The sequence below is a fragment of the Pelodiscus sinensis genome, chromosome 6 (assembly GCF_049634645.1).
Source record: "Pelodiscus sinensis isolate JC-2024 chromosome 6, ASM4963464v1, whole genome shotgun sequence".
Classification (NCBI taxonomy): Eukaryota; Metazoa; Chordata; order Testudines; family Trionychidae; genus Pelodiscus; species Pelodiscus sinensis.
In genome coordinates, this window is record NC_134716.1 from 26927716 (window position 1) to 26951224 (window position 23509).

The 23509-nt window shown below is 41.5% G+C and overlaps 1 protein-coding gene across 17 annotated transcripts in view; it reads left to right on the plus strand.

Moving 5' to 3' along the window:
• Positions 1-23509, plus strand: part of PTPRD (protein tyrosine phosphatase receptor type D) — a 1779541-nt gene that overhangs the window by 1722502 nt on the left and 33530 nt on the right. For all 17 annotated transcript variants that reach the window (XM_075931585.1, XM_075931599.1, XM_075931586.1 and 14 more), the window contains 2 exons: positions 8832-8951; positions 9417-9571. In XM_075931585.1, coding sequence (XP_075787700.1) covers positions 8832-8951; positions 9417-9571 — 275 coding nt within the window. The remainder of the gene's footprint in view (positions 1-8831; positions 8952-9416; positions 9572-23509) is intronic.

Below are 23509 nucleotides of genomic sequence, written 5' to 3' on the forward strand. Positions count from 1 at the left end.
TGGACCATTGTGGCAGGATGCTGCAAGGAGAGCTCTTAATCAGCTCCTGCTACCATAGCCCCAATCAGGAGAATGGATTGGGGCTGGTAAATAGCCAGGTATTGCCTGGGAACTGCTGGTACCAATAACCTTATTAATTAGCAGGAGCTAAAAGACTGGGAGCAGAGATGAAAAGAGGAAGGGCCGGCTCAGAGGGAGAAAGGTGTGTACTAGACTGTTCCTGGTCATGCTGGTGTGAGGCCAAGATGTGTAATTACTCTGGAAATAGCAGGAAACTGGTGGTAGGAAATAGATACAAAATAAAGCGCCTAAGTGTTGCACCAGCGAGGAGGATCCCTGAGCTTTTAAGGAGGGGGCCAAATTCAATATGCACCATCACAACCATGAGTACACTAATTAGATTCACAAAAGGTAAAGTGTAGGTTTGGCGCTGCTTTTTGTTCCCTATGACAGAATGCACTGGAAAAAGTCTGGTTATTCTTATAACACAATTAGATTCTGTTGTGACACCAGTCCATTCTGTCGCTTTTGTAAAATCATCCATATGACAGTTCAGTAAGGGAAAGATTTTCAAAGGCAAAAAAGTCCAGTGAACTGCTCATCTCTGACTGAAAGTTAGTGTAATTTGGATATCGGGCTCCTTTAGCACTCTTTCACAAACTCTTCCCAAAGTGGCATTAACTTGAACTGCATTCATCAAACCAAATATTTAAACATTAATTTCCTTTGCCCTGGCCTATGTTAGGGTGTTATTTTTAAATAACCCCCTTTAAGTTGAATTTATAAGTGGAGCGTCCACAATACCAAGCGCATTATTTCAAAATAACAGGCTGCTTATTTCGAAATCTGTACTCCTGCTTTCCTCTAGGAATAATGCTAATTTTGAAATATAACTACTCCTCAGAGTAATTTGAATTAATTACTCCCCAGTGCTTCCTGAGGCTCTAAGTTAAGGTAACCAAATTTACTGACCCTGCAAGCTTCTTACAACAATCTTCAGAAGTTTGAGAGCCAGGACACGCCTACCACCAGGGGTGTAGCCCTCATCACTCAACTGGTGCCTTCCACTCCAAGGGAGGTGCCTGCTGGGACTTGGAACTGCAGCTTTATTCCTCCTAAATCCCAGAGAGCCCCCTCTCGCTGGTCAGAAGCTCTAAGACACCCCCCGCCCCGTCCCTGCTGGGCAGAAGCCTATACAGCAGTACCCTACTGCAAGGCAGTGGTCCCGTGTTCCCCCTGAGTCTAGTAGGTAGAGAATAGAGGGAGAAATGTGGGAGGCTCATGGAGCTGCTATGTAATGGTAAAAGAGCTGCATGTGATTTGCAAGTTTGACCACCTCAAGATATAGCCTCACCATCATTTGTTTTTCTTTTCTGAATTAAGAAATTAAATTTTTATTATAATTATTATTATTGATTTATTAAAAAGTTTCCTTTGTGTAGAACTATCCCAAACCCTGTGTAGAAGTGAGCTCCCTCATATGTACGTAGTCTTGGGAAAACTCTAACCAAGCCATTTTTTTTATTAACTGTTGGTCTTCCAGATTCAAAATGTATATGCTGTCCTTGTATCAAGGAGTCTAGACAGTTTGGATTTGCCTGTTGTTAGGTTGTTGCATCATTCCTGAACTTCATTTTACCCCCATAGTTTCAGGTGGTCTGCAATGGCTGACATATATTAAGATACTCTCAAAGAGTTTTTCAGTCTGAGTGGTAGAATTTGCACAGATTGAACCTTTCTAGTCCTGCACACTGGAGACAGGTTGTGACGGCCTTGCCCCCTCTTCTATCCTGGAGGAAGAGGGGTGGGAAGATGCAAGTCCGTCACACCCAGACCTGTCCTCGTCGGTCCCGTCCAGGGACGTTAGGCCCTCTGTGCGCAAGGTTCCCTAGCCCCTCACTGCTGGGCACTCCTCGTCGTCAACGCTCCCCCACGTGGAAGGGGGGAAAAGGGGGCCCGGGCCTGCCCTCACTCACGGGCCCCAGCCCAGGGCCCTAAGGACTCAGACTGCCTGCCAGTCTGGGTCCGGCTGACAGGGGTGTGCCCCTAAACGCGTCAGCCCACGGGCTTCCTCACCGCCCTGCCCTGGGCTACTTCCTTTAACCCTTCCGTGGTCCTTACCCCAGTGGCGGCGGGTCTCAGCAGGGCGACAGCTCGGAGTACATCAATGTCCCTCCTGGTGGGTCCAACCTCTCCATCCAACTGCTCCCCCCTTCCTGTGTTGTCCAGAGGTTTTTAAAGCTCCCGCCGTGCCGGCACACCAGAGTCCGTCCTGCCCCCTGCATCATCTGTGCCGTTGATTGGCCTCTCGGCCCGTCAGGGCTGGCCTCAGCACCTCTCCGGCGGCACCTCTGCGCTTGCCCAGCTGAGCCACGCTTTCGCTCAGCTGATCCGCGGCGCTGCCCCGCCAAGCTGCGCCTCCGCTCAGCTGAGCCGCGGCGTCTCTACTCAGCTGAGTCGCAGCATCACTGCTCCGCTGAGCCACAGCACTACCCGGCTGAGCCGCGGCTTGGGAGCAGCCAGCGCACGGCCGGTATCTGCTCCGCGGCTTCTCTGCCAGGGCGCAGACCCCGTGGACCTTAGTGCGGGGTCTTGATGCCCCGTCACACAGGTGCCAAACCAGAGAATTTGCCGAACCACAAGAGGTCAATATTATTTAACAGAATTGCAAAATGTCTAGTGTTCACTGGGTTCTTAGAAGACATTTAGGGATAAATTAGAGGTAAATAACAGCACAGAACACTGAGGGGACTGGTAGCTGTAAAAGAACTTTATGGGACTATAGGAAACTTGTACCACACCCATGAAAAGTAGGTATCCAGCTAACTAAAATCATGCTGGACCACGGATCTTGACCAGAGAGTGCTGGACTAAAGAGGTTCAACCTGTACTGGACAAACGTTTCTCTACCTCTGAATGTCTGGAATTCATGTTCGTGCAAGGTCATATGGAAACTTGCCTCCTTCAGCTCTGTTGATGCAAAGCAGTGTCTTCCCTGGTGCCCACAGGGCTTGTTGAAGTGTGAATATCCATGAATATTCTTTGGTGATATTTAAGCTCCTCAGGTCTGAAATAGTCTCAGGCTTTACATGCTATTAGAAAAAAATCAACATTCAATTTTCCTACAGCTTTCTTTTCAGTGAGTACTCATAATACCATGAAGAATGAGAATTTGGCTGCTTTGTATAAAAGAGCCAGAGAGAGAGGTGGGGGGATTCAAGTTATAAGAATATGCCTATCATGATTTTTATGTGCTTTGTATAAAAAAATAACAGTAAGACTCCATAATAAATGCATTAAACTTTTGAACTTATGTCAGCTAATGCCGTCCCTGACCTCTTGAGGCAGTTTTGTTAGTATGATAACATGTCACCAGGTTGGGAAAGGCAAATAAAAGAAGGGGATGTGGGTGGGAAGTTGAATCTGTTGGAAGATGTAATGGTTTGATGGACTGACCTTGTAAATAAACTTTAGGTGTGTGCATCTGGAGGGGAAGTGCAAGGAGCCCACTTCATTATCATTACTTATTTTGTGTATTAAATGCTATCAGTTTGCTGCCACTGTACATAGAGTCCCTTCCTGTAAGGGGCCTGCAGTCAAATTAAGGTCAAACAGAAGCATTAAGAAAAAGATAGCGGCCACAGTTTTCAAAAGTGACTGGTGATTTTGCCGTCCAATTTAAATAAGCTCAAAGGAGCCTGATTTTTTTTCAAAGTGATGAGCACCTGCCCTGGGAAAATCAGCCCCTTTTAAGTGTCTTGGGTACTAAAAGAGCTGTTCACTTAAGAAAACTTTGGCCTAAACATTTAAATACTAGCCAATTAGCCCGTCATAAGACGGGATTTTCATGTCTCTCCTCCACATCGGTCTTCTCTCCTGAGCCTCTGGTCTCTCTCTCTCTCTCTCTCTCTCTCTCTCTCTCCTCCTACTGCCTCCCCCTCTCTCTCTCAGGGTATGTCTACACTACCACCCTAGTTCGAACTAGGGTGGTAATGTAGGCATACCGCACTTGCAAATGAAGCCCAGGATTTGAATTTCCCGGGCTTCATTTGCATAAGCCGGCCAGCGCCATTTTTAAATGCCGACTCGTTCGAACCCCGTGCCGCGCGGCTAGATGCGGCATGGGCTAGATAGTGCGGACTAGCAAGCCATTCCGCACTATCTGTACACCTCATCTAGCCACACGGCATGGGATTCGAACGAGCCAGCATTTAAAAATGGCGCTGGCCGGCTTATGCAAATGAAGCCCGGGAAATTCAAATCCCGGGCTTCATTTGCAAGTGCGGTATGCCTACATTACCACCCTAGTTCGAACTAGGGTGGTAGTGTAGACATACCCTCAGCTCTTCTCCGCCTTCTGCCTCTCTCTCCATCTCTCTCTTTCTCTTCTCCCCCTCCTGCCTCTCACTCTCTCTCCACTCTCCTTTGTCTCCATCGGGGATGCACACTCGTCCAGTTCCTGTCCCCTGGGCGTGTACGTTACTGCCTCGCCTCCCGCCGTGGCACTTGGCTGACTTCTGCGCCACACAGCCAGGCCACCGCACAGGAGCAAGCAATGCAAATGGCCTTTCTCTCTCTCTTCTCCTCCTACTGCCTCACCCTCTCTCTCTCTCTCTCTCTCAGCTCTCGCCTGCCTCTCTCTCCATCTCTCTCTCTTTCTCTTCTCCCCCTCCCGCCTCTCACTCTGCGTTTCTCTTCTCCCACTCCTGCTGCATCTCTCTCTCTCTCGCTGTCCTCCGCCGCCTCCATTCTCCTTTCTGTCTCCTCCACGTCCTCTGTGTCTGCTCCGCTTTCCTCCTTTTGAATCTGGTGCCCTTTCCTGACATCAGAGACGCACGCTCGTCCAGGCTCTGCCCCCTGGCTGTTCCCTTTGGGTGGTGCTGTTGTCTCCTGCCGTGGCACTTAGCTGACTTCTGGAACAGCCAGCATTTCAGCATTACAGAGTCACAGACATTGGTCTACTATATATTTAAATATAATGATTCTCTGCCAGCACAGTAGTCACTTGTCAGTTAAGATATACTATTTAGTTTTTTTGAGGGGGAGGGTTTGCTATTGAAGTCCAACCAAAAAGTCTTGTTTTAACCTCTCACAAAGATAAATTAGATTGTAAATTGCTAGGAATGTTGGGAATTTAATATCTATGATCACAGAGCATGAGGTATTGTCAGGAAAATGGAGAAGCAGAAATCCCTCCCACCCCTTCCCAACAGCCACAAAGTTCAGCTACAGGTTCAATGAGTTACACCTTGGGCTTTGTCAAGCAGAAGGGGGTCTGCTAATATAGAAGAGCAAGGACAATGATAGACAGCTGTCCCCACCATGGCATGGGGACAGCTCAGCTATGAAAGAGAGAACATTGCATGTTGAGACAAGTGAAGAATAGGGATGTAATCAGTTAACTGGTTAAATATTATGTTTAATTGGTTAAATGGGGCCTGTGTGGGGCTGCTCCAGCCCAGCTGGGTCATAAGTTAAAAAGTAGTTTTCTACTGGCTTTCTGAAACCTGAGTGCATTCTTACCATTTAGCTTACTGCACTTCCACTGATCCTCCTCATGTCTGACATGGAAATGTATTTGTGACCATTAAGTATGTTTTTGAAAAGGAACATTTTCAGTTTGGTCTCCAATGTTTAGTCTCCAACACCTCTTTTCACTACATGAAGGTAAATAGCATGCTACATCCCGAGAAAAATGAGACAATATAAGCTATAGAAGACTTCCCTCCTTGAATTAACTGTATTGAATATTAATTTCTTTCTCTCTTCCAATCCTTTTGGGAGATGTAATTGTAGTCAACCCCCCCCTCCTATTCACTGACCCAGTAGGAGGTTGTTCAAGACAGGGGAAGCCTGTCTTGTGACTGTGTAACCACTTTGGGAGACTGGACCAGAGGCTGCTTTGTGTGCTCTGCATTTAATGTCAGTGTGTGTGTACCTCAGACCAGGCTCAATCAAAGTCAGACAAACCACCAGGAATAGGCTTTATTTTCTAAAGAACATAGAACAGGTTGCCAGCTTCCTCTCTGCTTGTCTGCTATATGCTCTCAGCTCAGTCAGTGCTGAAACCTCCTGCCGAGGGAACAGAGGGTGCATTGTAGAACACAGTCCCCCTCACAAACATGTTTCAACTCCCACAATAACTAAATTCCAAAAGAATAAGCCCATGTTCTCCTTTTGTGTCATTTGAACTCCTCTCAAGGGGCCCTTTAAGCCCATTTTGGTCCTACCTGTAAAAAACATAAAACATAGCTCCCAATACTAAGACCTACAAAAGATACATCCTGGTAGGAACCAGGAAGTTATCCTAACATGCCGCAGTTTGTAGTCCACATTTGGCAGTTCCTAGGGCTGCTGTTGAAACACACTGGACCTTGGGTTCATTATTATCAAGAATTTTCAGTATGGAAGCTGGCCGTTCCTTAGGTCTGTTTACTGGAAGCAGATACCGCTTTGACTGAAATATAATTTGAAAATGGGAGATGCTTGTAGGACCAAATGGGTGGAAAGATGGGTAGAATAGACATTGTATCTCTCTCTCTCTCTCTCTCTGCATTAGGTTTATGTATAATTTCAATTTGTGTTTTTAAATTTTGTTTCCTATCAACTCAAAACATAATTGTAATAATGGATTTGTGTCTTGGTTGCTAAGGACCCAAACAAGAGCTTTAACAAAAGTTTTTTGAATGTGTAAAATTACAAAATATAGCATCTTCTATGAATAAGGCAGGTCCCTAAGCTATAACCGGGCCTGCTAAAATTGAGTTAAAAATGTTTATCTGTATTTAAATGAATGATAAGTGAGATTTTCAGTCAGTTGATAGCTGGATAGTGCTAGCACAAATGAGGAAAAAATCTTTTTATCTACTCTACACAAGACCAGTGTGGGTTCCACGACTGTAGACATCTTACAAATAAATCACAGATATCCAGGTGAAACAGACAATATTAATTCTTCCAAATTTTCAGAAAGCAGCAAAAGGTAGTAATTTCCTAATCCCTATTAAAAAAATAATAATATTAGTCTGCAAACCTCTTCAGATCATAGGCAAATCAAATTCCTGTTAGTAACTTATTAATTTTATTTTATACCTCCAAGACATCACTTCCAGTCAAACATTTCACCCCAACCCCAATTATTTTTTTCTAGCAGGTTCAGTTCTTAAAGATTTTTTTTTCTCTTCAACCACTGGGCAGCTTCTCCTTAGAGTTTGTGAACTGGTGCAGCTAGGAGCACACTTCCTAGCCTAGAAGAAAGACATGCTAACTCTGTTTGAGCTAGTGTGCTAAAAATAGCTATATGGATGTTACCACAGGGCAGGTACCTACAAGGTCAGGTGGATGGGCATGTAACTCGAGGGGCAAGCCCATGCTGCTACTTGTGCTACAATGGCCACACTGTTGTTTTGAGCATGCTAGAGGAGCAGGACTAGAATGAGTCTGTCTCCCAAAGTACAGAGGTTGGGAGACAGAATACCAACTGCCGTGTTGACATAGATCTTCAGTGATCAGTAGAGATTTTCTTGGTGTTCCATAGAATGAATGAAATGTTTTCAAATCCCTCATTGCGTGGGGGATGGTGCTTAGAAAGGTGCTGAATCTGTATGCTGGGTGGAAAAACAACCCCGGAAGAATATCTGTGTGTTCTTGGGTGTTCAGCTCATAAATAAAAACAATTGGGATTAACAACACACATGGCAATTCGTGTTCTTAATGGACACTGCACAGTATTTGTTTTCATTGTTCTTTTCAGGTTGGATCCAACTGGACTGAACCTATAGCTTATTTCTTTCCACTATTTACCAGGCTAATTTGTAAGAATTTATTTCGTAAGAGTGTGTGTCAGCCTCATGTGTCATTCATTTCAAATTAAACATTTTTTAAATTATTTAAACCTTATATTATTTTGGTACTATTGCTGTGATTGTCTAAAAGAATCAACAACTCTTATATCCCCTACCCGTTCAGACCTTAGATGATATTTTTAACCAAAACAAATCACCTGGTTTCAGAAAAGGGTATAAATACACACTTGTCTTATGTACTGTTTTATGCAGAATTATTTCAGCTTGTTAATATTATATTAAACAAGCAGTGCTTTGCAATGAAGATTTCCCTGGATGAAATGGCTTATGTCTTAAAATGTGATGGATGAATTCTTTCTATTAAACCATGTATCTTAAATGTCTATTAATATAACTTCCTAATATGTTTTATAACAATGCACTGAGAGGGAAATTATATTTTCCCATAACTCACTTCATAGTTATTGGTGCTATTCTATTTATTTTATTCACTAACTAAAAGAACTAAAAGCCAAAGAAATCCAGTCTTTCATAGGGATATATTTCTGTATATACTAAAATATGGTTTAAATTACCAACAGAACTGCAATTTATATATGTTAGAATCAATGTGAAACATTCAAAATAGATGCAGTATGGTGGAAGATTTAAAAACATGAGTTCCTAGCAACATTATGTTATAAAAAAAAATGAAAAGAATTATCTGAAGCCTGGGGCCAGGCCCTAAACTGGTGTAAATTAGTATGACTCTGTTGAATTTAATGGAGTTACATAGTTTTATGGTGCTGAGGTCTGCTCCCAAAAATTTAAAGGTTGCCATAAAAAAAGTAGCACTAAGAGCCACAACCAGAAAAAAATAACTACTTGAGCCATAAAATACATGTTTCTTCACACATATTCAGCTGTTGTGAAACAGCATAGCTCCTATGACTTTAATAGAGCTATGCTAATTTACATTATCAGAAGGTCTGGCTGATAATATTGTACATAAATATGTAAAATGAATATATCATATGTTTGTTTCAGGTGAAGTGTGATCAGTATTGGCCAAGCAGAGGGACAGAGACTTATGGGCTGATCCAAGTGACTCTGCTAGACACTGTGGAATTGGCAACATACTGTGTTCGAACATTTGCACTTTACAAGGTACATTTTCTGTGGCATCCTCCCTCCCCCACCATTTAAAAAAGGCTGCTTTGGAGAAATCAAATCTCGCAAGGATTTACTTAAATCTTGATCCTTTTGGCAACGCCGAAGAATAAAACAATTATTTTGTTATCACAGTGCATTTTTTTCCCAGTCTGGAGGTTTATCGGTAAATATGGAGCTCTCACTGTGAACAACGATTTAATTGAATGAAGAATTAGCTGAAGCAGAGGTAGTTGGTATTGCGTGCTATAAAGTGTAACTAAAACCCTCATATCACTTGAACCACAAAATGCAGCAATTAAGAATATTTGTAATATTTTCTCCTATAGCAGGCATTCACTAACTCTCTGTTCCCACATGAGGTTTATCTAGTTTCCATTGTTATGTGTGGTTAAGCCATCACCATAGTGCACCCACAGCATTAGACTGTAATTGTTTCAATTAAAAGTTTTTGTTTGATAGAATGGTTCAAGTGAGAAAAGAGAAGTACGACAGTTCCAGTTCACTGCCTGGCCTGACCATGGAGTTCCAGAACATCCGACACCCTTCCTAGCTTTCCTACGACGAGTCAAAACTTGTAATCCTCCTGATGCCGGCCCTATGGTTGTACATTGCAGGTAGGCACAGACTTTCCTTCAGAGCATCTCGAAATATCACACTGAAATTGTTTTTATGGTTAATGCTCTGTATTCTAAAGTATATGAATAAATACCCTTTGTGCTTCTGGGGTTTCTTCTGTATTGGGATTGCAACCTGCCCATACTATGAAAGGGCTTGGTTCTCAATGATCGAATGGGGTTTTTATATCTCAGTGGCATTCTTTATGACTACCAAGATTGTAAAGTGAAATGCTGGCTATTTGGCAACATGCTTATGGGCAGCTAAATAATGACAAATTAGGAATTCAAATGCAAAATTGCCAAATTTGATGGATGTAGTCAGAGAGGATGAATGGTTTGTGCAATGGGAGCTCATTTTAGAATGCTTGGAGTCTATGGAAATAGAATATACTGTTTGTTAGCAAAAGTCTATAAACAGAGAGGGTAGATGGGGGTAATTAACATACAGGCATATTCAGAAGTCACTGGAGAAAAAGAAAGAAGCAACATTTTCTTTGCTCTTGATTTAAGACCGTGTATGTTGCAAAAACAGTTCTAGTATTTTTTGAGCATTACATTTTTAGCAATACATTTTTGTGGTTTCTGATATTGTACATTTAAACAAAGAGTGTGAAATCTAGAGCAGATAAAAGGGAAATGCTATTAAGACTAATAAAAGCCTGAATTCCAGACTCAAGGCTCACTTTAAAACAGAGATTGAATGGAAGCTAAAGGAGCATGAGGAATGCATTACCAGAGATAGCACTAGATTCTTTCGTCACTGGTCATTTTTAAATCAAGACTGGATGCTTTTCTAAAAGAGGTACTTTAGATCAAACAGGAATTAAGTGAGAGAATTCCTGCAGACTGTTTTATGCAGAAAATCAGACTAGATGATCATAGTGTTGCTCAGGGCAATTATCAAATGATCAGATCCTGTCATCTAATCCCAATTTCTGGCAGTCCGAGATTTAGAGATACCCAGGGCATAGGGTCAGTGTCATCCCTGACCATCTTGGGTAAAAGTCATTGATGGATCCATGCCTCCAGTGACTTGCCAAGTTCTTTTTTGAACCCAGTTATATTTCTGGCTTTCATAAAATTACCTGGCAACAAGTCACACAGGTTGATTGTGCATTGTGTGAAACAATATTTCCTTATGTTGATTTTAATGCCTATTAATTTCATTGGGTGTGTCATGGGGCAGGACTCACAGCCACAGCACCCCTTGCTGGTATCACTGGGAATTAGCTCATCAGCAGGGTGCCTCACTCTGGCTGGCATCTCCCCCATCGCTCCTCTCTGTTTCAGGTCGGACTCTGGACCCTAATTGGTAATATCAGCCTCAGCTGTGGACTTTGCTCTCAACCCTCTCCCAGGGCTGGGTTTTAGCCTTTAAGGGCCAGTGCGGGACATCACAGGGTGACTCCTGGTCATATGAAGGGATTAATAACACTCCCTTTAATTTTCAGCATATTGTACACCTTTGTCATATCCTCCCTTACTCATTTCTTTGAACAGCCCCAGTCTTTTTTTGTAATCTCTCTTCATATAGAAGCTGTTTCACGCCCTTAATCATTTTTGTTGCCCTTCTCTTTAACTTTTCCAAGTTTAATATATCTTTTTTGAGATGTGGTGACCAGAACTGTATGCAGTATTCAAGGAGTGGGCATTCCAGGGATTTATATAATGACATTATGATATTTTCTATCTTATTATCAAACCATTTCTTAATCATTCCTAATATTTTGTTAGCTTTCTTAACTGCCTCTGCACATTGAGTGGATGTTTTCAGAGAACTGTGCACGACGATTCCAAGATTTCATTCCTGAGTGGTCATCGGTTTCCCTGAAACTTTCTGCTAGCTTCCTCTCATCTTCCTCTTCAGTTTCAAGCTTTTCATCCTGCCTTTCAGAGCAGTGCTACCTATGCTCCCATCCACTTCTCAATTCCTGTTTTTCTCTTTAGCGTTGTTTTAACAAGCCTTTTCGATTTTTTTTCTCAGTGTCCTTTTTGCACACTCCTCTTACTAAACTAATGGTTGGGGCTACTTCCCTCTGTTTATTTGTAAATCTCATTCAATTCCTTAAAGAAACACCATTTTCCTGTCAAAAGTTACTCCACGAAAGCAAGAAGTGCTTTGATTGGTTTTGGTGGTGGTGGTGCTAATTGATTGGTTGGTTGGTTTTTGGTCTGGTTTGTTTAAATCTCTATTGCTTTGGAACTGGACCATGCCCTTATGTGTCTGAAAGTATTGTCTATCTAGTGCAGGGTCAGCTCTTGCTGATGCTGGGCAGCTCTTATGCAAGTAGTTCCATTTAAGTCAATAGAACTATATCAGTATGCATCACTGTGGCCTACTCTTAGTATGAGGTAAACAATGGGATACTTAGAATGTAAGATCTAGGGGAAAGGTACTGTCTTTGCCAGAGCTCAATAAATAGTAATAATGACAGATTATAAAAAATATTACGTCTTTGATTGATAAATTTGGTAGAAACTAATGAAAGAATTAGCAGGGAGAAGCTGTGGATGCAATTCCCCTCAATGCCAAAAAAGCTTTTAACGCAGTACAGTCGAAAAGACAAATCAGCTATGCCACAAAGCACACTTAAGAGTGGCGCAAGCTACCTTTTCATTGTATTTCTAGGTAAATTTGGCGTGTGTTTTTTCTTGGTGGTGTCCATTGGCTTTGTTCCCAGTTTTTACTCCAGTAAACTCTTGCTCTAATCAATAGACGTTTGGCTGAACAAGGAATGATTATCAGCCTAGTAAGGGTCTGAGAATTTGACCTTATAAAAACCGCAGACTAAGAACTGGAATAACATATAGGTATTACAAGTGAAAGGGTTTAATACATGCTTTTCCACACATTTCTACCAATCCACCTTAATCTTGCCCTACAATCTTCCTGTTATTCCACTCCACTGTGTCTCTTAAAAATAGATCTGGTGAACTGTGCAAATTGATTGTGGATAGACACCCTATAAAGACTTGGTTTGATAAAGATCTATAGATTGATTTAAATGTGGAAGCTGAGACTATTTTGAACCAGAGCCACAATAACTGAAGGGATGGCTTAGTAAACAGTGAGATAGTTGAGGATACAATGAATTTACTTACATGACTAAGTTACTGTGTTCCTATTTGTGGAAACAGTTTGAAGTGAGGGGAAGTGACAATTGGAGTATCACACTGAAAACATTAGGATGGATTCTTTTTATGGATCAGTGAGCAGAAAGGAATTTTCCATCCTAAGTGATTGAATTAGCTGCTGATACAAAATAGGAGGCAACATTCAGAATGAATAGACTAGATCAGTCATATGGTTGGATAAATGGTTTCTGCAGAGCTAATACATAGATAATATTGCATGATGAGGTCAACACAAGAACAAAAAATACCAAGCAATTCCCTCTGTAGTCATATGCTAACAATATCTATGGAGGAGAAATATTTGTGTGTTACTGAAAATTATTTTAGCTCTGGCAATTGAGCATTTTGGCTGCATGTGAAATACTGAAGGGTGGATCTGATTGTATTGCTTTAAAAAACATGTTTCAGAAATGTAAAACCTACAGTACAGCAGCCAAGGATCTTAGCTACTCACGAAATGTAAGAGAAATTAGGCATGTATTCATTAGCTAATAAGATATTAAGAGGTGATCCCATAAAAGTACACTCAATTCGGAGGGGAATAAATAGTGGCATGAAGCTGCTGAAATATTGCCCAATTCAAGACTAGGACTTCATCTACACAAAGCTAAACTGTTTTGGTTAGGAGTATATTACCTTGGTCTCACTAAGGGTATGTCTAGACTACATGACTCTGTCAACGGAGTCATGTAGATGAGTTTACTAGACATAGGAAAATGAAGCGGCGATTTAAATAATCGCCACTTCATTTACATCAAAATGGCTGCCGCGCTGTGCTGATCAGCTGTTTGGCAGCATAGCAGTGCAGTCTGGACGCGCCATGGTCGACAAGGGAAGCCTTTGTCGACCACTCTGGTAAACCTCATTTCACGAGGCATACCAGAGCTGTCAACAAAGGCCGCTTCATTTTCCTATGTCTAGTAAACTTATCTACTTGGCTCCATCGACGGAGCCATGTAGTCTAGACATACCCTAATTGTGCAAATGCAGTTATACTGGTATAAATGTGCCTCCTATGCAAGACTAAGCAAAGCTGATATAACTGCATCCATACTAGGGAGGTTGTACAACATTAACTATATCAAACTAAAAAAAAATTGGTAGTACTTTAGCACCTTAAGCTATGTCTACACTACCAGATTATTTCAAAATAAGTTATTATTTTGTGTGAAATATTAACTCCCAAAATAACTATTTCAAAATAAGCTTATTCCTCTTCACAATCAGGAGGTATTACAGGCAGATCCCAAGTTACACGGATCCGACTTATGTCGGATCCGCAGTTACAAACGGGGTTTGCTGCCCGTCTCCCTGGTCTGCTGAAGACAAGCAGACCAGGGAGACGGGGAGCAAAGCCGCTGAGCACGCGGGCAGCAGGACAGCTGCGGCGCGTCTGGGCTGTCGCGCTGTCCCCGTGCTCCGCGGCTTTGCTCTGGACGCCTGTGGTACAGCAGCTGGGGCACTGCTGGTTGGTCTGGTAGCGCCGCTCTGTGCGCTACTGGACCAACCCGGCAGCACCCCAGCTGCTCTGCCCCAAGCGTCCTGATTCAGCCACTGCTGTTCAGTTTCAGCAGCGGCTGAATCAGGACGCCTGGGGTAGAGCAGCTTGGGTGTTGCTGGGTTGGTCCAGTAGTGCCGAGTAGCGGTGCTACTGGAGCAACCCAGCAGCACCCAAGCTGCTCTGCCCCAGGCATCCCCAAGTCAGCCACTGCTGAGACTGACCAGCGCTGACTACAGGAAGCCCGAGGCAGAGTTGCTCTGCCCCAGGCTTCCTGGAATCAGCCGCTGATCAGTTTCAGCAGCAGCTGACTTGGGGTCGCCTGGGGTTCTTAAGTTGAATCTGTATGTAAGTTGCAACTGGAATCCAGATTCAGCCTGTTGAAACTGATCAGTGGCTGATTCCAGGAAGCCCGGGGCAGAGCAACTCTGCCTCGGACTTCCTGTAGTCAGCCGCTGGTCAGTTTCAGCAGCGGCTGAATCTGGATTCCAGTTGCGACTTACATACAGATTCAACTTAAGAACAAACCTACAGTCCCTATCTTGTACGTAGCCCGGGGACTGCCTGTATTTCAAAATAACAAACCCACTGATCCATAACAGGCTTGGTAGTGTGGATGATTGCCTTTTTATCTGGAAATGAGGGGATGTTATTTCAAAATAACTCCGCATTGTAGACATGCCCCTCGGGACTAGTGCATGCATATATATATATATATATATAGTATCAAGAGCTTTCATGGACAAAGGACAAAGACTGCTTCCTCAGTTTTGCCCATAAAAGCTCATGATATTATATATATAAGATCACGATGCGCTCTCTCTCTCTCTCTCTCTCTCTCTCTCTCTCTCTCTCTCTCTCTCTCTCTGTGTGTGTGTGTGTGTGTGTGTGTGTGTGTGTGTGTGTGTGTGTGTGTGTGTGTGTATACAGGGCTTGACAAATAATGTAATCTACTCACCCGTGGCGAGTAGATTATGACCTGGAAAAGCCGGCGCAGAGCAATCTGCGCATGTGCAGATCAGTCTGCACATACACAGAACAGCATGAAACCACACAGCTGGCGAGCAGGGCTCACCGCCACTTGGCGAGCCCTGTGTGTGTGTGTGTATATATATATATAGTCAGTCTCTAAGCATGCGTCTGCACTGCAGGACTTAACTTGAAATAAGCTTCTCAAATTGAGCTACGTCAATAGCTTATTTCAAAATAGGGAGCAGCTACACAGCACTTATTTGGAAATAGAGCACTCTTCCTCCAACTTCCCTTGTTCCTTATACAATGAGGGTTATAGGAGTCAGAGTAAGAGTCCTCCAGCTTGACCGTATTTTGACACTATTTCCAAATAACTGCCGCTGTGACTACGTTATTTTGAAATAGTGTTGCAGTAGACATAGCCAAAGGTGCTACAGTACTACTCATTGGTTGTTTTTTTTTAAGTTAAAGAAAAACATGGCTACCCCTCTGAGGCTTTTACATCAATCTAGTTAAAATGATACATATTTTGTTTGTAGATGACCACTAAATGAACACAAAGTTAAACAAATTTAGGAATAATGTCCATATATAAATATTACCAAGTTCTGTAATGCTTTGGCAATTCATCAGTACACGCAGAATTCTTTTAAGAGTGAAATGTAGAAGAGGAAAAATAAGCTAAGTCAAGAGACTGATTAGTTTAGGCTGAACGAAATGCAAGAAGCCAATCTTTGATGTAATTTGGCTCATTAGGAATAAGAAGTGTGATGCTTATAGTCCATGGTGATAGTCACCTTAGAAATATCTAAGCTAGATAGATGCTGCTTTATCTAAAAAGTATTCAATTTTAAACATTTATCCTTTCATTCTTTTTGTTGTAGAGCAGTTCAACAAATATCAGAGCACAATTTCTGTTTCCATGCTGATGTGTCTTAATTTCCAGAGGTGATCATTTTGTAAAGAAAAAAAGACATTTGTTGTTTTAAATGCAGGCTGAAATCAGAGGATTCTGCTTTAGATAGACTATAATGTGCATTCTAATGATAGTGGGGGAAAGCACATATTTATGTTTGAAGCTGGAGTAATACAGACAAACAGGTGCTAATCAGATTACAATAAAATTGTACTGGAGGGCATCTGGAAGCTTTATACCACTTTGTTTTCAGAACATCACAGAAACTTTAGTACTTGCTTCAGTAAACACTATGCAAATGCTTAACAGTAAATTGTAATCTCAGACATTTCTTTTTTTTTTTACCAGCACTATAGGGTATGTCTTTAAGAGACATATAACTTGCTGAAGTTTCATTGTGCACTTGTCATTGTTATGGAAAACAGGAAAACTTAGATAGTTTGGAGGCATGTCAGTTATTGGTTTGAGTAGCTCCAGGCCCTTGAATACTAAAACACCTAATTATCACATTAAAGACAAAGTTAACTTTAACAATACATGGTTAATGATAAAGTGGGATGTCTTTTGACCAAGATAAAGTATTTCAGATTTGCAGATAGGCGTGCACTGTTGCCCAGAGGAATATTTCACATTACATCAGTGCATTTCTACTTCCTGTTGGTCTCTAACCTCCCAACCCCCACCGCTGCACACCACACAATCTTCAGTTTCTAATCCTGGCAGTGAATAGGTTGCAGACGAAGGTCTATCCTTTTTCACGGTGTTGAAAAAATCCCTCCAGTACATATTCAAAAATCTCTCAAAGGAGATTGAAAACATTAAAAGCTTCCTCATCCTTTCCCTCCCTCTACTTTGAAAACAACTCAGAATCCTTACTCTCCTTCCATGAATGGCTGATAGCGCTGAAGAGGAAAAGAGGATAATGAAGGTCTCTAACACCACCAGCATGAGGTATTCCACATTTCCTGAACTTATCCCCATTTTCTTTTTCCGCTGCATTTAATATGGAATCTTTCTCCCTGCAGTCAGTCATATGGAAAGCAGCTATATTTTGTTCTGTGCTATCTATGGCCTATTTACACCCCACCAGCAACTAGCTTTAGGTTACTCTATGCTTGATTACAACCCCTCTATCTCCCCAGGCTGCCATAATCCTGAAGTCTTTGCCTATCATGGAAAACCCAAGTGCAGTAGATGTCAAAGTTGCTTCTTCCATTCAAATAAATGCATTAGATAACAGATGCCTGGCAAAGTTCCTTACAGTTGGACCCCAAGTAAACATGTATGAGAGTTAGTGATATTTAATAATTGTAACATACATTTCTTTCCTGCTGGTACAAATATATAATAGTAAACTCTCTTTTAAAATTTGTTTCATACTTGTCTTGACAATCTCTCAGTGAACTTAATCATACAATGTCCTGTAGGAGACAAGTAGTTGAGATATATTTATACCAACTTCTGTTAGTGGAGGGTACAAGCTTTTGAACTATACCCTCAAGTCTTCGGACTGGGGAAAGAACTCAGAGTGTCTGAGCTCAATACAAATTGGGGCAGACTGTTAAGCATCAGGAATAAGCATGTTGTCAAAGGCCGCTTGCCAAAATGGAGCTGGCAATAAGGGTTAGGGTAAATCCAAAAGGTTTTGAAGTGAGCCATTGAGGGTCAGCATACAAGTGTGTGTTGCAATGAGACATGAAACTAAGTCCCTGTTAAGTCGATGATTTTTAATGTCTAGCAATGTTATGAATTTAAGTTCCCAGGTTTGCCTTTTAAAGTGTTTGAGGGCAAGTATTGAAAGATCAGATATGGATACTGGTTTCACGGTTCATTATAAGAATTTGAAAAACTGACACATTGCTTTTCAATTCATTTACATAATGAGAACCATCTAATAGTTGCCTGAATGGTAGAAACAGGAACCTGAATGTTCAAAGAACAGGAATAAAAGGCCAGCTTCACATTCCCTAAAGACTCAGTTTCAGAGAGATAACATTTAGGGTGTGCCTATGCAGCACCCTAAACTCAAAATAAGATACACAATTTGCAATACACAAATGGCATGTCTTATTTAGAGTCTATTTCAAAATAGCTTATTTTGAAATTCAGAACGTTTTCAGGAGTGCCAAATTTCAAAATAATGCGCTATTTCCAGCTATCCCTTAACCCTCATGCAACAAGGTTTACCGGGATGGTGAAATAGAGCACCTGTTATTTCGAAAAATATTTCAAAATAATGGACAGCTTGTGTAGACGCGAAGGTATCCCAAAATAGCCATGCAGTGTAGACATACCTTTAGTGTCCTGTGTTTCAAAGGCTCTCAAACTGAAAATGTTTGTGCTGATCATGAGACGAGCTCTCATGCAATTGCAAGCATGTTCTATGCTCAGATCAATTGAAGTATATAGACAAAAGGCAAAGTAAGAATCTATACACATGGAAATACCTGGGATGTTAAACACTAAGGGTGTGTCTAGACTATAGGGTTTTGTCGACAAAAATGGACTTTTGTCGACAAAACTATACCTGCGTCTACACTACCTCTGACTTCTGTCGACATAACGTCAACAGAACTCAGCAGTTTTGTCGACACTGGTTAACCTCATTTTACGAGGCATAACGCCTTCTGGCGACAGAGTTTCTGTCGACAGAAGGTGTTATTGCATGTAAACTGTCCTTTGCGTCTACACTACCATGTCGACAAAGCAGCTTGCTTTGTCGACAGAACTGAATGTAGTGTAGACGCTCTTTGTCGACAGAAGCCTGTAGTCTAGACGTACCCTAAGGGTATGTCTACACTGCCACCCTAGTTCGAACTAGGGTGGCTTATGTAGGCATTCAAACTTGCAAATGAAGCCCGGGATTTAAATATCCCGGTCTTCATTTGCATGTTCCCGGGCGCTGCCATTTTTAAATGTCCCGTAGTCCAGACTAACTGCCCGCGGCTACATGCAGCACAGACTAGGTAGTTTGAATTAAAGCTCCTAATTCGAACTACCATTATTCCTCCTGCAAGCAGGTTTAATGGTAGTTCGAATTAGGAGCTTTAATTCGAACTACCTAGTCTGTGCCGTGTGTTGCCGTGGGCAGTTAGTCCAGATTACGGGGCATTTAAAAATGATGGCACCCGGGAGCATGCAAATGAAGCCCGGGATATTTAAATCCGGGCTTCATTTGCAAGTTTGAATGCCTACATTAGCCACCCTAGTTTGAACGAGGGTGACAGTGTAGACATACTCTAATAGATCTTTAAAATGATTTTAATGAAGAATTCTGGAAATTTGAGCCAAAATTTTCAAACTTGGGTGCCAAAAGTTAGGCATCTAGATCTATCATTAGACTGTTAAATAAGTGGTTTATTTTCAAAGATTCTAAACCCACCCCCACTCCCACTCCACTGAAGTCAACAAGAGCTGAGAACCTTATAAAATTAGGCCCCAATTTAGTGCCTAACTTTAGGCATCAATGTTTGAAAAATTTGAACGCCTTGGAGTGATAATTATCTATTGCATACAGTACACAGAATGAGCACTGTGTTAGCTGTTTGAAGCACCCAAAGGTGAAAAATAGAGGTAGGATATAACTATATAGGACAAAGCAATCCCCAATTATATGAAGAACATGGCATAAAAATGGCATTATACAGTAATTCCTCATTTAACACGGTAGATACGTTTCAGAACATGATCGTGCTCAGTGAAAACGTGTTATGCAAGGTCAATTTTCCCATTGAAAATAATGGAGAAGGTGGGGGTTGCGTTTCAAGTGCACATGCACTCGCAGCTTGAGTCTGCACTTGTTAGCAGCTGGGACCGGGACATAAGGTTGGGGGAGAAAGTGGACTGGGTTATAACAGAGAGGGAAGGTTTTGGCTCTGGAGAAGAGAAGGGAAAGGAAGGACGGGGAGAGGCTTGCAGCTGGCAGATGGGTTTCCCCAGCTGGCCAGTCACCAGCAGCTTTGCGGAGCTTCAGGAGTAGGGGTCGCCGGGGAACAGGGGTGGCGAGTGGCGAACCTCCACCGCTTTGTAAGGAGGCAAGGGAAGCCCCGTGCAGCTGCTGGTGACCAGCCAGCTGGGGAAACCCAGCCACGGGTTGTAAACGGGGGGAAGAGGAGAGGGAGCAAAGTATCCCCAAAGGGGGGTCACCAGGGAACGGCAGGGCGAGCGGCGAACCTCTGCCACTTTGCAGGGAGTCAGGGGAAGCCCTGCAGAGCTGATAGCAACTGGCCTGCCAGTAGGGGAAATCGTGTTATTGCGGAGACGGGTCGTGTTGTTTGAAAAATGTTTCTAAAAAATAAATCGTGCTATCGCTAAAATGTGTTAAGTGGGCACGTGTTAAGCGAGGAATTACTGTAATTTGTATTGAGTTCCATCAAAAGTTTTAAAAATTAATTCCCAAATTTGTACGTAGGAAATCTATTTCATAAATTTATTCTGACTGTCCTCTCTACACTGTACAAGCTCCAATAATTATCAATAGAAGCATTCATTAAAGTGGACCAAATAAACAATAATAATATTTGTTCATTCAGATTCAAATAATGAAAAATATCTTCTCTTGTTCTTGAATAAATCAGTCCTATGTTTATAAACCCATCTGTGCTGTCAGTGCTATGATTGAGATTATCCTTTGAAATCCTAATATAGAGCTTCCGTGTTTGCATAAAGCAAGATTTTCGTTCACATAAAAGTCATAAGTTTGTAAAGCACCTGAGCTTGTAAAGGAAGATAGAAAAAGATCAGAAACCCATCTAGTCCAGTGTTTTGTCTTTGACAATAGCAAGTGCCAGATCCTTCAAAGAAAGGTGTAAAACTCCAATAATGGATGTTTTTTCAGTACCATGTTTCCTCCTAACTCCAAGCAGCTAATGACTGGCTTAGTCCTGCTGCATGAGGATTTACATCCCATCTCATTCTTGTTAACTCTCTAATGTAACTGAGGATATTTATATGTTTATGATGCGTAATTGTTCAGGACTTGTTTACTCTTCATCTATATGTCCTCTTTGTTTTAATATTTTGAGGAAGGTATTTTTGCATATTGTAAAACGAGGTATTTATTTCCTTTTATTTTTATTTTTTTTTCCTTTTAATTTGACCTTATTTATGTATTTTAAGAAAAGTAAACAGGGAGGAACCAATTGGCCTTCTGTGAAGTCTTGCATTCTTATTTTATATAATTTCTACCATATTCTCTTTATTTATCTCTTGTCTAAATGAAATAGTCCTAATCTTTTTAAACTCTTTTTCCTTCGGGAGGTGTTTTCTTCCATATTGCTAATTTTTATTGCCTTTCTCTGGAATTCTTTTCCGTCATACCCTTTGTGAAAAGCCTTAGTAAAAAGCATATATCTTCTTCTTAAGCAATTTTCCTCAAGAGGGAAAGAGAACAAACATTATTCCATGGTTTGGCCAAGTTTTCTGCTGATTTGACCTATAGAGTGCCTTGGCTTCTGTCTACAAATAATTTTTACAAATAATTTCCTCCAGGAGCTTAACAATCTTTTAGTGACTTAAATGACCTGAACCTCATTAAAATGTAATAATTTATATAAGTTTGTTTAAACAAAAACCATGTATTTTCCATGTTATCTCGGTTCATCAGTGCATTTTAGCTCTGTTAATTAGTGCCATGTATTTATTATCATGTTCCACAAGTCCTGTAATTTCCTTTGACTTTTGCTATAGTTTGGCATATTATTTGATCAGCAATCTCAATGAGTCATTTTATCCATATGAATTTAGTTAATTGGTTACTTATTTCCCGCCCATGTTTATATATAATATACTCTGTGAGGAAAAGGAAATCTGACTGCTTGCAGCTGAGTGTGGTAAAAGAGAAAATTAGGTTCTATCAGAGCCAACAGCTGTCCATAATGAATTCTGAAGTAAAATTACTAGTGAAGAAAAGAATCTAGCCATCTGCAGGAAATGTGGAAATATTTTTATAACCTAATAGCTGAGATCTGGATGAGGGTACCACTGAGATTTCCCAGCTGTACCTACAGTGTATTCCCAAATATCCATGGACACATAGTACACTGGAACACATTGCATCAGCTTGGCTACACAACATTTTTGGCTGCACTTGCACAGGCTGTATTTTGATCTAAAGTAATCAGTATGAAAGCCCTCTTTTTCAAATCGATTTCCTGTGCCTCTAGAAATAAAATGCAGCTTTAAAAATACTTCTGTTATCTTTGTATAGAGGCTTTCCAATCACTGTTCCATTGCTTACATAGTTTCGTTTCATTTATTAAAAGTTTTATAAATACTTCAGGGTCCTGTTATTTGGAATCAGATTTTTGCCTGATGGTTCCTTCTTGTTGACTCTTGGATTATGCAGTGCTTGTTTAGTTTTGGCACTTACTTTTTTATTACAATGATATTCTAGTTCATTTTATGGTTGTTCTGACTCTTATAAAATATTGCTACCAAAAATGCCGTGTTTTTCTGCAGGTAATTTGCCCCATATAATAACTCATAAAGTCTCAGGACCTATGGAGAGAGAGAAATTAAAGTGCAACCACTAGATGATCCATCACAGTTAAAAGATAAGAAATGTTTTTGGTTATTAGGCATGGTAGACTTGATTCTCCACTGTGTCTCACCAATTTTATATCAGTATAACTCCACTGAAATTAAAAGAAAACCTGATGTCATGGAGAGAACCAGCCCCATGGGAAAAATCCTATTATTGGCAGCTTGTCTATGTGAGCATTTAAAAATATAAATTTATCCATTTTACTTTATTAGCATTGTGGCTAAGAACAGACAAAAGTGGCATGCATGCTATCAAATTGTAAGTGTTCAACAGAGAGCTTGTGTGCTTTGCTTTGTGTGATCTCTATTTTATTATATCTATCTGGTATCTATATATCAGAGCAGTCACAAATTTTCAACCAAATCTCAGGCTGCAAGACAGTGGTTTTTTTCTTCTTTGGAAATGCTGCTTGGCTTTTTGGGTGTAAGGATGTAAGCATCTAGTCAACTAGTGACTCAACTAGTCATTTTCTCTCCTCAATGCTGCCTCTATCAGAGAGAGGTAGCAAGGGGGGAGCAGGAGCCAGTGCTGGGGGGGGAGCCGGCTTAAAAGTCAGCTCCCCCTCAGCACTGTCTCCATGGGGGGAGGGCAGGGCACAGCAGAGAACTGGTGGTGCTTCCACCTTTGAAATGTACAAGAGCCCCAGGGGTCTTGTACATTTCAAAAGCAGGTAGGCAGGGCCAGCGAGGGACTGCTTGAGTCCCTCTCTGGCCCGTGCTCCTTGCAGCGCTACTGTCTTTGAAATGTAGCAAGAGCCAACAGGGCTCTTGCTACACTTCAAAGGCAGAGGTGCCCTTATCGACTAAATTCATCGACTATTCGATTAGTTGATTAATCTAAATTTAATATTCTTATTTGCATGTGTGACAT